Genomic DNA, 15,107 nt, shown 5'->3' on the forward strand with positions numbered 1-15,107 from the left:
TGCACAAATTATCTTCTTGCCATCAGTGAACTGACACTTGTGAAGACCAGTTTGCTGCATGTCTTATTTTGGAAGAGATTAGACGGATATCCCTGCATTTAATTCATTAAAGCTACAGAAAATCAGAAAGAAATTATGAATGGAGAGTTGCCAATTTGAGTGAAAGAAATAAGAACTTTATCTATGTATTGTGTTGTCAATTTGAGAATCAGCAGTAAATTCAACAGTTCAGAGGCATTTGAAAATTCTGCAACTGCAACAAACAATTATTATGTAAATTCATTATATTATTCTTTAGACATTAAGACATGGACTGCACCCTAAGATATTCTAGCAATGAAATGTCAAAATTATCATAAACTGAGACAGAACTGAGCCAGGGAAAAGCGGTTTCTAGGACTGGATGGAATAGAAAGCATGATGGATTACAGTGTCTGGATGTACTGTGGGAATATTCCTTCATATTTTGATTCTGTTCTGAATGCATAATTGATTACATTGTATTAAAGAGCACCATGAAGGTGCTGGGTCTAGGGTAAAACTTTACCCCCTGGGCAATTACCCCAGACCCTTCTCCAGACCCTTCCTCAGACCCTAACCCTTATCCATATCCTGAACCTAATCCTAACCCAAACCCAAACTCTATACCCTAAACCTAACCCTAACTGTAATAGTGATGATGATAATGGTAAAAATGAGTCATTTGTTGAGTGCAGAAACTATTTTCATGCAGCAAAATAGCATTCATGAGCTCAGTGCAAGACCTCCTGAATGCTGTTTTGCTGCACTGTCCAAATTTAAATGATAATTACCTGTAAACCTCAGATGAATATTAAATCGATTAAACATGTCAATCTACTGTGCTCAGTTACTCAACAGCATGAAAAAAATACAAAGAAATAATCTTAAACTATAATAGAAGAATCTTGAAAATATAGTAGTTAACTACATTGGAAAACAACTACAGGAGGCCGTGTGAATAGTCTGAAAGATTGACATATCTTTAATATTTTGACTGATGCAGGATTCGGACAGCCATCTGGATGGGGACATCTCTTCCTCCCAGAACAATGCCTCGGCGGAACGCATCCTCTTCCTCGAAGAGTCCCTGGAGGGCAAGGAGATGGCGCTGCGGATGATGCAGGAGGAGCTGGAGGAGGCCCAGCACTCCCTGGCCCAGGAGCACTCCCGCTCCGAGGCCCTCCAGGCGCAGCTGCAGCAGAATGGGGACAGTCCAGACTCGGCTGCACCCCTCTCATCCGGCACATGGCAGAGTGCCAGGGTTCACACTCCTGTAAGTTTACCCTCATTGGTCATCATACAGTTGGAATCATGAAATAAAAAGAGTTTGTTTCTAAAAGGCATTAAAAAAAAAAAGGTATAAAGAAAACACCTTAAACAGTGAAAGCCACAAGAAACAGTGACAACGAAAAAATGCTTGTTTTAATTCCTTGTAGAGAGCCATTTTGTTTAATATGACCTCTTCCATGTATAATCTATTGATGGTAGTAAACATCAATTGATTATGATGTCTATAGCCTGTAAAAACATTTTATAGAAATTTGTCACAGAACTCCTGATTAATGCTTACGTGACCAAGAAAAATCATGGAATACATTGGTTCTGCACGAATGATTATTTGGAAATGGCACAAATTGCTTTCATTTTAATTTTCTGCTGGGCAGTTGCATATCTATACATTGTACCTGTGGAAGCACTCGTGGAATGCCAGTCATATTTTCTTTACACTTTCACTGATTGTTACTCTCACTGTGTCTTTCTGCCTTTGTTGAATTTACACTAACAATTTTCCGTACGACTCAAATTTCCTTTGTGCAACTTTCACTGTATCAAAGTAGAATGACACAAAGGAATACAACCAAAGTAAAGTGACACAAAGGAATACAACTACAGTGACTGTGGTCCACGGCAAATCTACACAGATTAACCCTTGGGAGGCTTATTTTTCATGAATGTTGAAATGTCCAGAAGGTGTAACTTCATACAGCTGTATCTGTGCAAGGCATTGCTATTATCCCGATCTCATATACAATGTATAGCCCTTACCTCGTTGACCGAAGGGAGGAAATAGTGAAGCTGTTAGTCATCGGGCCTTGTGAAGGCAATTAGCACAGGAGTGAAAAATATCCGACTGGTAATACCTGCTCAGCCGGTAGGTAATCCCATTGACTGTGGTGTGCATGGTGGCCAGCAGTCTAGCGTGGTGTTTGGTCCCATCACGGGGAAGATTTGCGTCCAGGTCAGCTGCAGTCTTTATATGGCAACATATTGAAAGAAGTCACCCTCATTGCCCGCTATCATATTTTATTTTGTTTTGTTTTGTTTAGAAGCCTCAGAAATGAATCATACAACCCTTGTGAAATGAATCACATACTACTTGTGTAGTTATTTTTTCCTGTAGACTTATGGCTTTTCTTATTTCTTTGTATGATCTGCTATTCAAGTTTCAGTCTTCTTTTCTTACTTTCTGCGTGAGTAGGGTTGGGGAAGATGATTTAAGTTTAAGAAGTTGAAGAAACCTGTCTGAAATACCTAGGCCCTGACTCTTTTAAAACTCTTGCATAAATGACACAATAATTTTAGACACTGCATCACCAGCTGTATCTTTTCGTATTCATTTCAAATTATTTAATTTCTCACAAAACAACAATCTATACACTTCTACTATCATGAGGTAAAGATGAAGATTATTTGGGACCCATGAAGGGAAAATGCTCACAACTGACTGCTGATTGTAGTTGTTGCTTTGCTGCCATAGCGACTGGGTGACATAAGTCGCAAAATTGATATGAAGTGCTTTGTGAAGCAGGATCAGGATTACCAGCAGTCTGCCTCATGTGGTGTAGTGTGCATCACATACACATACACATTGTAGTATACTTGGTATATTTTGCTGTGCCTTTTATTTCAGTGAATTTCACAAGTCGACCGACATTCATGAAATTTGCAACTTGCAAAAGTATTTCCACCCATAATAAAAAATGCCTTTATCATTTCCAAGGTGGGAAATTATCTAATTTTCTCCTGAAAAGGGATGATATGTCCTTCTCATTCCTTTACTGTGGTTCTCAATTGTAAATTCAACCTCTCACGAAATTGTCTTACAACTTCCAAGTCTGAAAATATACCCATACCTATATTATGGAAAAAAAAAATGGTGACATAATTGTGAACTTTCCAGGGCAATACACATATTGTGTGTATCAGTGGACTTTGACAATTTTAATGATTTCTTATCGCAAGTCTAATGATGTGAACATTTATGAAGAGAGAGAGAGAGAGAGATAGAAGTTTGTTGTTAGCTCTCAGAAATATGTACCCCCACATTGTACTTCGGACAACAATTATTTGGATTTCTGTATTGAACTTTGGTAAAATGGATAAAACCAGATGTGCTGTATGAAGGTGTGGTGTCTTATGCCAACTTCAAAGCCCTGCACAAATACACACACATATTGTACGTACACACTTCTGTCATCCAAGAGGGCTAGTTTTCTGCGTGCAGGAGATCTAACAGATTCTTTCACTTTCTCCCCTGTTTTTCCAGGAGCCTCTGACTCCAGACAGGGAAGAGGAGTATAAGGCAGCCATACAGCAATACAATCTCAAGGTAAGTCTTAACATTTTGTAGATGATCGACTGCAGGGTATGGAGCATAAAGAACAATGCAATTGAAGGGTTTGAATTGCCATTGGGGGAAGTTAGACAAGTATGTAAGTTACATTAATGTGTCTCGAGACCTACAAAGTACACTGTATTTAATCTTGCCAAAATAGAATGTCATACTGGAAGGCTACAACATTCTGTATTACAGTATATTCATGACAGCAAGGGTCATAATCTGTTGTATTGTATGGATTTATTAGAGTTTTTTTAGGGTAACACAGTCCATCAACTTTAATTCTCATTGGTAGCCTTTTTACATCATTACCAACAAGCCATCAGCTGTCATGCACTGTGCAGCATCAGTGTGTTTGTACCACATGCATTCCATGTGTAGTCAAATTTGCATCTATACCCTATTGTGTTCAAGGGACTGATTTCCTTAATTGCATTTCTGCACGCATCACACACAATTCAAAGATTTTATAGAAATTTCATATGAATGTTATTGATTGTTTGCATACAATGTATATTTATATCATTTGGCACTGTTTGACATTTATTTATATGAAAATGGTCCCCAGTGTGGACCATTTATTGTTGGCGTGTGCATTTGCAGTGTATTAAATCTATTCCCACTGGGGAGGGGCATTTTGGCCCCCCCCGACGTTTCGCGTGATTATTCCGCAACACGTGATGCTCTCGCCACTATATTTTATTACTTTTTTCTTTAAAAGTATCGCCCAACTTTTGAGACCAAATTTGTCACTCCCGGGCATACCATTTTGAAGCCACGCCCCTTTGAAAAAAAAAAAATTTGTCAATCCCAAAATTGCTCATAAACATGATTTTGTGTACAAATCCAATGTAAATTGTGTTATTGCAATTGATTCACATGAAAATGAATATTTTTACTTCCAATGGCTGATAATGATTTGTTTTAGCCTAATTATTCTTTACAATGTTTCTGCGACAAGTTTTGACAAAAAACAAAAACAAAAAATAAAAAAACAAAGAAATACACAAGAAGTTCAATAAACAAAAAAATGCATAAATAATTATGAAGCCGAATTTTTGCTTCAAGAATATTGTTGAGGATATTGAAAAGAATATGTTCACCAAAAATTAGAAGTCTTGGAGCTTTATTTTTGATTTATAGGCAAAAAAACCCCCCCAAACTTTTTGCATAAATTGGCATAAATTAATTAGTATGAAATACATAAAGTAAAATTTGAAAGATCTAACTATACAGTCTTGTAGATTACATTAGCCTCTACCTTAGTGCAAATTTTTGCGAGGATCACGCGATCCACGACGGAGATCTGAAGGGGGGCCAAAAAGGCCTCCCCTGGTGGTTTCAAGTCCCTCAAAAAACCTGATGGGATATGGGTTAAAGAAGTAGTAAAACTGCAGCATGGCTTCATTGATTGAATGATCCTATTGTCCCCTAAATTTTAAAAGATGATATACCTCATCAGCATATTACAGTGATGGGGAAAGTGTAAGATGTGAGGTTTACCGCATCTAAATAAGTGGCATTACTCTTTGTGACTGTCTGATGCACAGATAATAGAATTCCAGGGAGCCCTGGGCCAGCGCGACGAGATCATCAAGCAGCTCTCGGACAATCTGCAGGGCGCCCTCCAGAGTCGAGACGAGGTGCAGCAGGAAGCAGCGAGCCAAGCGAACCAACTCTCTGAGCACATCCAAGGATTGCAGTCCCAGCTGAGAATAGTGAGCAGAAACCATTCTTTACTCTAAGTAGGCTTATCATTCATATGGTAACCCACTGATTCCCAGAAACTATACCTGTATTTCTGTGGTTTGGTACTGTATCATGTTATCACTGTATAGGCAAAATATTTTGTGAAGTTTTTATTTTGCGACTCAAGTGCTATTTGCAGATTTAAAGACGCACAAAAACATTGACTCTGATCCCAACATGAATGTGACGGGCATGCTGCATTTCTCTGATTAGTACTGTAAGCCACAACAGCGAATTTAACCACCTGCGAAATTATCGGGAAGTCTCAATTCGCCAAAAATTAGACTCACTAAATATATGGTGTGTACAGTATGTTATTCACCATTTGTTAGTTTTTAATGATAGGGTAGCTTATAAAAGAATAAAAAAAACCCTTTGATTGAATAACTGTTTAAAATATTGTTTATTTCAGTTGCATCATTTCTTAGAGCCTCTGACTTGCTGCAATTGTATGTGATTATCAAATTGGCATTGTTTTGGAACTTAAAGCTATTACTCTCCCAAATTGTCACTTTTTTTACTTCTGATTTTGTGCTGATCTAGTGATCTCAAGCAGTTCCATGTAATCTTTCTCAATCATAAGACATGCAGTTAATTTCAGAGCTGCCAATTTAATGATGTCAAGGAGATCAATACTGCTGTAAATTCCCCAGGACTCGATATGTTGATAAAGTTGTGATTTTGTTTTTAGCTTCTCTGCAGCAAAAATATATGTTTTTTTTTCCTTCTTTCTTTTCTGATAAAAGTAGACATACCTTTTCTGATTCTGGCATAAATTCTTAGCATCTACAGTATGAACCTAGCTGTTAGTGGCCATTTGACAGGATTTTGGAAAGACATCGCAGAAGTGTGTGATAAGTTGACTCTTTGATTATTACTTATTTGATCCACAGGCAGGAGAAACTTTGCAGAGCCAGGGTAAGACTGAAATGGCAGAATTAGCCGAAGAGCTTACACAGGCACACAACCATGTTGTCAACCTCAGACAGACCGTTGCTGACAAAGACCAACTGATGCACCAGCTTGCCGATCGATACACCAAGAAGGCGCAGGAACTGGTGGAACTGAGCGAAGAAAAGGAAGGGATTCTCAGGCAACATGCTGGAGAAATGGCTGACCTGCAGCAAGAGGTGGCAGACCTCCGAGGGGACAGCGATTCGCTGAGTAGGGAGCAGCGCATGGACCTGCTGAGAGGCGAACTGGAAGAGAGCTACGGCAAGCAAATGATGCTGATGAAGGAGCAGATGGCCGAGAGTCACCAACAGGAGGTGGAGCTCCTGCAGCAGCGCTGCAATGAACTCCAGGTTCTGGCGAGAACGAATGCCGACTTCTCCGACAGGGAGATCAAAGACCTGCACAAGCAGTTGCAGGAGAGAGATGCTGCCATCAGAGGGAAGGAACGTGAGGTCGGGCAGCTGCAGCAGCAGCTTGAGAAGCTTGTTAATGAGTTTGCAAGACAGAATGACGAGTTGGAGCAGAAACACGCCGCAGATGTCAATATCTTAAAAGCGGAGGCAGAGAGAGAGGTGAAAGTGATGAGGGACGAGTTTGAAAATGAGAAGGAGAGAGAGAGGCTGGTTGTCGAAGACTTAACTGACCGGCTGCAGCAATCCTTGAACGACAACAGGGAGCTAACTGAAATACGAGACACATACGAAGGACAAATCACCCGTCTTATGTCGCAACTGGAAGAAACTCAACGTGCAGCTGATTCATCTCCCAATTCTCTCCAATCACGGGAGCAGGATGCAGAGGAAATTGCCAGACTAAGAAACCAGCTTGACAATTTACAGCAGGACAATCAAACTCTTCATGAGAGTAAGAAAGCGAGCGAAGAGCAAATAGCCAGCCTCACGGCCCAAATGCAGCAAAGCCTTCTTGAGGCTGACGCGACCATCAACAAGCTCTCGCAGGAGAAGGACGAAAGTCTGGCACAACAGGAGGACAAAGTTCAGCAGCTGCAGCAAGAGCTGGAAGAGCTGAGGGTGAGTGGTCCATCGTTTGAAAAGCTGGAGGAAATTAGAAATGAACTGGAGGCAGAGATAAAGCAGAACTATGACGACATGATCGACGATTTGAGGTACAGTCATGAAGCTGACCTGAAGAAGCTCAAAGTCCAGTTGGACGTCGAATACGGAGACAAGCTGAAGGATGCCCAGAAAGAGCTGGAGAATCAGATAGAGCAAAGGGTCAAGAAAGTGCAGACAGAAAAGGAGCATGAGTTTGTGGCAGAGCTGCAGAATGTCCGTGGGCAGCTCAAAGAGCAGTTTGAAGAGGAACTCAAGAACCAGCTGGAGAGGGAGAGGGAGAAAATGATGGAGGAGAAACATGTGGTAGATGAGCAGAAGGAGGCAGCGCCACAGGGCGGTGTCCTTTCGGCACTCAAGGATGACCATCTGACCAAGCTACAGACAGAAGTGCAGGATCTGTCCGAGGTCAGGGATGACCTGCTGGTTCAGCTGGAAGTAGCAAACCACGATCAGGAGAGCCTGCGGCAGGAACTGGCAGCCTCCACATTTGAGAAAGAAAACCTGAATGCTCAGGTGGGCCGTCTGAATGAAGAGCTCCTGGGAATCCAGTTCCAGACCGACATGACGGGGGACTCTCCATTCTACGATAACGAGAGGGATGACCTGAACGAAAAATTGCAAGTTCTGAACAGCAAGCTACAATCACAGGAACAGGACCATGAGATAGAGGTCTCTGGCTATGCCGCCAAGATTGAAGCCTTGAAACAGGAGCTTGTAGAAGCAAATCTAGCCCATGAGCAAGAGAAAGGAGAGCTTGATGGCAAGATTCAGGAGCTGAAATCAACGTTGGAGGATCAGACTGAGGCTGTTGGGCAAGGTCAGAGTCAGAATGCACAGGCTGGTGATTCAACAGATGGGGCTGGGGACAGCTCCAATCTCGTTGCAGAGATGAACAGAATGCAGAATGATCTGGCAGTTGCCAAAAAAGTTGTGGAGGAGTACTCCTCTAAGCTGGAGAGCTTGGAATCCGCCAATCAAAGCCTAGACGACCATGTCAAGCAGTTAACTGAGCAACTAGATGAGAGGGGATGTGAAGTGGAAAGAATGCAGCGCGAGAAAGTAAGTGTGGAAGAGCAGCTTGCAGAAGTGCAAGTTGCACTGGAAGAACTCAAGGGACGCCATCCTGATGAAGAATCTATGGTGAATGCTGAAGAGCAAATCAAGAGGATTGAGGAAGAAAAGAAAGGTATTGAGGACATCCTTGAGAAGACACAGTCACAGATTGCTGTCTTGAGGGAAGAGGTAGAGCAGTCCGATAGTAAAATCCATGACCTCATAGAGGAGGTGTCAAGGCAAGCTGTGGAAAGGAACGAATTGGAAGACAACGTAGCGAAGCTAGAAGGTGAGAGAGATCAGTTGCTATCTGAGAAAGAAGCTCTCCAGCACCAATTAGAATCGGAGCAGAAAGAACGTGATTGCGAAGTCGGTGAGCTGAAATCCCAGCTGGATTCACTCAGTCAGTCAGAGTCAAACGAAGACAGAGACAGTGCCATAGGAACGCTCGAGGCTCTCACAAGTCGACAACAAAGCCGATGCCAAGAGCTAGAGCTTCAGGTGGCGAGCCTGGAAGAAGAGCTTGTAAGACAACAGTCTGTTCAGCTTGTGAAGGATGTCGAGATTATGGCTCAGCAAGAGACATTTGAGGAGGCTGTGGCAAATTATGACAGACTGCTCGGTCAGCTCAGGGCAGAGAAGGAAGAATTAAGGGTAGAGTTGGAAAGGAGTGCTGTCTCAGATGATTACCCAGATGGTAAAATGACCGCAGAGGTACATGAAGAAGTCATTGCAGAAACTGTAGCACCTGTTGCAGCAGCATCGTCTCCACCTACCATGGATCATGAAGAGACGGACCCAAGAGAAGCTCTTGCAGATATTGACTCACTCAAGTCTGTCAATGAGAAACTGAAAGGTGAGTTGCTCAATGTCTCAGCAGAAAATGATGCATTGCAAGAGGAGAAATGTCAGCTTAGGAAAGATCTCGATGCTCTCAAACAAATTCTACAAGAGGGTGAGGAGGAGAAGGGAAACCTTGAGGATATGATCGAGGATGCAGATTCGAAAGTGAAAGAGCTTGAGACATTGGTGTCTGACCTGGAAAATGACAACCAGAGACTCCAGGATGCTTTTAACCAGCAGCTGAGCCAAACTGACAATCAGCAAGAAATTACTCCAGAACTCAAAGAGGAAATAGCAAGCTTGAAGGCACAGATTGTTGAAAACCAGGAGCTGTATGAACGTGAGAACAAGCTTCTCCAAGAGGCACTCCAGGAGGAACGCGATACCACTGCTCGACTCCTGGAAGAAGGCGACTCACCAACATCCAGGGATGCCCTCCTGCAGGAGATCATAGACCTGAAGAAGAGTCTTGCTCACAAGGACCAGACGGAGCATGAGATCCTCACTGAGAAGAATCACCAGATTGGGGTCCTGCAGGACAGCAACGCCAAACTCCTGCAGGAGAAGGAGGACCTCAGCTCCAAGGTGAACGACCTGGAGAGGCGCATGCAGGCTGCGGAAGCAATCTCCCAGGAGGTCCAGGACACGTTTGGCAAGCAGTTCACGGAGCTCCAGGTGGAGCAGAACTCCCTGCGGGAGCAGCTGGAGGAGCAGAAGAGGAAGAACGGCGACAGGCCGGAAGGGAGCCAGTCCCTGGATGAGCAGGCCCTCCGAGAGGAAGCCCTGCGCTGTGCCAAGGACATGCTGCTCCAGAAGCTGGAGGAGAAGGAGGCGGTGGAGCAATCGTCTGGAGCAGGAGCTGGCCCGGCAGAAGAGGAGCCTCCAGGCCGAAGTGAAGGACATGGAGCAGAAACTACAGGTTTGCAATGAAAACACCAAGTCACATTTATGCCAATTACAACGTATCAGCATGATAACATCAAGATATCTTGTGTGCCCAGGTCTTGTACATTCAGTAGAATGTCCTTGGGGAGATCGATTTATTGCAGTATAAGATTGATAAATAACTGAAAGAGAAATGTTGACCGCTTATAATCTTAAATACATGTAATCAGGATTGCTCCCTCCTATCACAGCGCACGTATACTATGCTCCTGGATGTTCTGTATTTCTGAATATGTACTGCAGATTGCAGTCTGTATGTTTATAACATTACATATAAAGAATTACCTGTATGTTTAGGGTTTTTTTTTTTGTCAAGCACATATTCTAATGATGTGCTCATTGAAATGAGAATGGTTTTTACTTTATCATTTTCCAATATATAAACACATACTGCTTGTCTGTTTAACGATATTTCTTTTTATTCAGTTAGGCTGATATTTTGTAGATGGACTTGTTAAAATGAGTGTGGTCACTTGCACTCCATCTAACGTCCGTATTTTCTATGATCTCTTTCAGGAGCGAGAGCGCCAGCTGCAGCACGAGAAGACCGGCCTGGAGACGGAGCTGCAGCAGAAGGACTTTGAGCTGCGCAAGTGGGAGGCCAACTTCCGAGAGCAGCAGCTTGAGTACAGGAACAGGCAGGCCTTCGTCAAGCGCAGGCACGACAACGAGGTTGGTGATCAAATGCCTCAAGTCCCTTTCGTGCCACATTTTACAGATGCTTGTCAGCAGTGGAGTGGCTTTTTTCAGTCAATAAGGATAGAGAGAGAGAGAGAGTTTAGATATTGGGAGATGTGGAGGGATAAAAATAGACAGTGGGAGATTTTGCGAGAAGCCAAGATTCTCTCCAAAGTAAAATACATGCATTTTTTTCTACGCAACGCATTTGATGGCACTGGAAACTCAAGAAAGTTTCATGCTTTAAAAAAAGGATGATTGGTAAAAGTTTTATGCCATGAATGTTTCTGGTTTTACAGTATCTGTCGTTGATGACAGCTTTACAGAGAAGTTATATATCATGTCTGGTGCCCACGGCATGGATCCTCACACCTCTCCCTGTCCCCCCTCCCCCCCACCCCCCCTCAGCTGGATTACCTGCGTACCGAGTCGGACAAGGAGGTGGTTGCCAGGCTGGAGGGGATGCGGCTCATCCTGGAGAAGCAGCACGCGGAGGCGGTTGCCAGGCTACGGCATGACCTGGAGCAGGAGTTCGACGCGCGGGAGGCCAGGGAGGCGGAGAGGCACTTGTCCGACATCTCCCTGCTAAAGTCTCGCCATCTTTCTCAGGTGCATAACTGGTGCTCTTACTAAAAGGCCTCTGTTGCCGTTTTATTGCATTTTATACGAGACTTACTGCGTAGTGGGTTGTTCGAGTGACATTTAATTAGCAGCTCCATGGGCGTGGTGTGACACATGCCGACTAGCTGTGAGTATGTGGATTTTTTTTGTTATAGGGGTGGTGTATTTGTAGTTACTGTATATTGTGCCAGTTTTTGTGGATTCCTTTGGGGTAAAGGAAGTTGCAGTATCTTTTGGGACTCTGATTGGCAAGATTATGAAAAATTGGAAAGGAAGAGGAAGTTACTGAGTGAATAGCATTGTAGCCCTCTTTTGCAAACCCCTCGTATCATGAAATTAAGTATGAAGAAGAAGGTAATAACCCCAAAGAAGAATGTACCCTTAAAACTTTTTTTCCCCTCGTACGTGAAGCAACAAGAAAGCAACAGATCAATCACAATTACAACAAGATCAGACAAATAACAACAAAGTCATAACAAATAGCTGAATTTACTAAATTTTCCCAAACTTACTTTTCCCATGTTTAAAAAAAAAAAAAAAAAAAAAAAATCATGCCTAATGGTACTATCAGGCATAATGCGATGTGGTCTTTGTATAATGTATATTTGGCCCAATTTTCATTCCTTCACTCTAAAGGGGTACCAAAGTGTTTTTAAATGCACAGCAGAGAGGGTTACAACTGTTGTAGAGAAATGTCACCAATGACTGCAACAAATATGTATTGCAGAGGGGAAAAAGACACTAGCCTCTTGAGTTCTTTTCCCCCGTAAAAAAACTCTTACAGGCTGAAATATAAATGCCATGCCATTTGTGTAATTTTTTTTGTGAACTCCGTCTTGACTATACTGAGAATTCATAGAAGAGTTCTAGATGGAGCAATGCGAGTGCCTATTGGTTGTATATATACATTGTATGTCATACTCTTGCCACGTACACTGTACAGCAGTGGTATATATTCTTGTATATAGATATTGAATAGTTATGGAAAAACGTGAAGACACTAGAAGGCCATAGACCTCACGTAGAGTTAGAAATAAGTGTCTTTGAGATTGAGACAATGTAATGCAGTAAGATGTTGAAGGATATGGGGAATTTTTTTTTTTTTTTTTTTCAAATATGGTATGATTTTGTTATGGTGCAGAACAATAGTTTCTCAGAATATTTTTGTAACAGAAACCAGAACCAAAGTGCAATATGCGTGTCAGAATTGGTAGAGTATACAAATCTATTTTCAAAGAAGAAATCATGATATTGAAAACAGTGCAAGACATTTAGACCTACATGTATGTGTGTGTGTTCAGTTTTGTAGATGTGTTTTGTGCCGGCTAGCTATAGCATCAGTTTTCAGCAAGTGTTGTCGAAGGTATATCCAGGCTTCCAGCTCTGTGTCGTTGTTGCATAGTGTGACTGTGCAGAGTCGTTTCGTCTTTTCTCGGTGTGGGAGGTGATTAGCATTTTGGCGAGAGGCAAGAGCCCAAGCTTCCATTGCAAGCTTGGGAGACTATTGATGAAAAGTAGCCATTTGCAGCCCTTATTCAATGCAGGAATTTAATCTGTTCTGCTCTCTGGATCTTTGCAAGCTTGGGAGTCTGTCAACAAAAATTAGCTCATTGCAGCCCTGATTTAATTCAGGAATTCAATCTGTTCTGTTCCCTGGATCTTTGCAAGCTTGGGAGACTATCGACGAAAATTTAGCGCATTGCAGCCCTGATTTAATTCAGGAATTTAATCTGTTCTGTTCCCTGGATCTTTGTGAGCTTGGGAGACTGTCGGCGAAAATTTAGCTCATTGCAGCCCTGATTTAATTCAGGAATCAAATCTGTTCTCTTCCCTGGATTGGTTACTGACATCTTGCATTATTTCATGTCCGGCAACAGTTCACACAGTAAGAGTGCAATGTCTCCTTGAGAAATCAGATGCTTGGTACCTGTAGGCTACCAAGGAAAGCCTCTGGCATTAGGGGAGAATCAAGGATTTAAAGAAAATAACATTTATGTAGCATTTCCGTTCTCCGTTAGGTTTTCTAAACTTGTGAGGTTTTCTAAATTTGACACAATCTCTCAACCAGTGCTGATACCAAATGAACATAAAATTATTCTTATGTTTAAACAAAAATTTTTGCCAAACTTTCGATGGTTTGCCTTATGTTTATTGTTTTCATCTCAAGTACATTTGTAGTGAAGACAGTGTTCACAAAAGCAGGACTTGAAACACTCATGAAATTTGCAGATGTTGCTGACTTACTGTACGCCATCTTTCTTTGTGGAGTAGAATTTTTGCAGTTTGTTCTGACATTTTTATACATTAAATAATTTTCTAAACACCCAGTGTGATTGAAATACATATAATGATGTCAATGTAAATTTTGAACTACATGAACATGTAGGACTTAAATGCTGCCTGTATAACATCCAAATCAATGCCACTTTTTAATGGTACGCACAAAGTTCTTGTTTAGTTGTTTGCCACAGCAAACTTGCAACTGACTTATCGATTGCTCAAATAAAATTTGCAAAGTAAAATCTGTACAGCGCCCTCTCAAGGGGAAAATGCACAAACTCATGTTGTCCAACAACTCTGCCGCAGCTTGATTCATAGTGCTTTTCAGGTACATAGAAATTTGAAATTTGATTTTTTTTTTTTCCCATACTGAAATCTTTACAATGATTGATACAGATACTTGCTTCTTATAAAGCTGAATTAAATAGCAATCAAACCAACAAGATATACATTTGGGGATAAATGAAATTATTATGTACTAATTTTTTTTGGACAATACCACACATGTCTTGAAACTGTTTGCATTAAAATAAGTTGACTCAACAAATAATCTCATTCATGTGGAGTAAAGGTGTTATAACAAACAAGAAATGAGAGATTTTCTGTTCTCTGCAAGATGCCACTAAAACTTTACAGACAAGGTAGTGCTTACATGAGAAACAAATTTCATTCTGTTGATTTGATAATCTTTTTAATATTATTGCTTGCAAAATTGCGATTATTTTCATTGAACCAAGTTTAATTCATACACGGTTTTCATTTACTGAGGCACCCATGCTAATAATTTTCTGAAGAATGATGTGGAATATATTAATTTCTTTTTAAATTTCAAGTTGCAATATATTAGTATTACATTCCTTTTCTTGTTTGGCAGTTCAGATAGTGCATTTAAAAAGGATAATAGTGATGCAATAGCAATTCTTTTTATATACCATTTATTACTTCTACTAGTTGAAGCACTTTGCCCATTGAAGCATGAATACTAACTTGTAGCATACATGTTATCCAGAAACAAACTCACTTTGATATTTTTAAGAAATGAACATGCTGCCTTCATAGGCAAGGTATGTTTGCATTTGATTTGGAAAGCTTGCAATGCATCCATGAAGGGATATGTAGTAGGAAGTAGATTTTAGCATAAACACAATACTGTAAAATAGAAATGATGATGAATGCACTAATGTCAATAGTTAGCTGTCAATGGGGACGACTTCTTGTGAGAATTGGAAGGGATCAAGCCCTATATGCATTCCATTATAAATGTAAGT

General features: G+C 41.3%; 1 protein-coding gene across 1 annotated transcript in view; it reads left to right on the forward strand.

Annotated features, from left to right (window-relative positions):
- LOC139712458 (uncharacterized) overlaps window positions 1-15,107 on the forward strand; it is a 150,034-nt gene that overhangs the window by 20,823 nt on the left and 114,104 nt on the right. The window contains 7 exon segments of the mRNA XM_071624275.1: window positions 1,025-1,294; window positions 3,569-3,631; window positions 5,191-5,358; window positions 6,283-10,160; window positions 10,162-10,234; window positions 10,777-10,932; window positions 11,347-11,547. Coding sequence (XP_071480376.1) covers window positions 1,025-1,294; window positions 3,569-3,631; window positions 5,191-5,358; window positions 6,283-10,160; window positions 10,162-10,234; window positions 10,777-10,932; window positions 11,347-11,547 — 4,809 coding nt within the window.

This window comes from Diadema antillarum, unplaced genomic scaffold (assembly GCF_040938485.1).
Source record: "Diadema antillarum isolate AM-2024a unplaced genomic scaffold, OU_Dant_1.0 seq00001808_RagTag, whole genome shotgun sequence".
Classification (NCBI taxonomy): Eukaryota; Metazoa; Echinodermata; class Echinoidea; order Diadematoida; family Diadematidae; genus Diadema; species Diadema antillarum.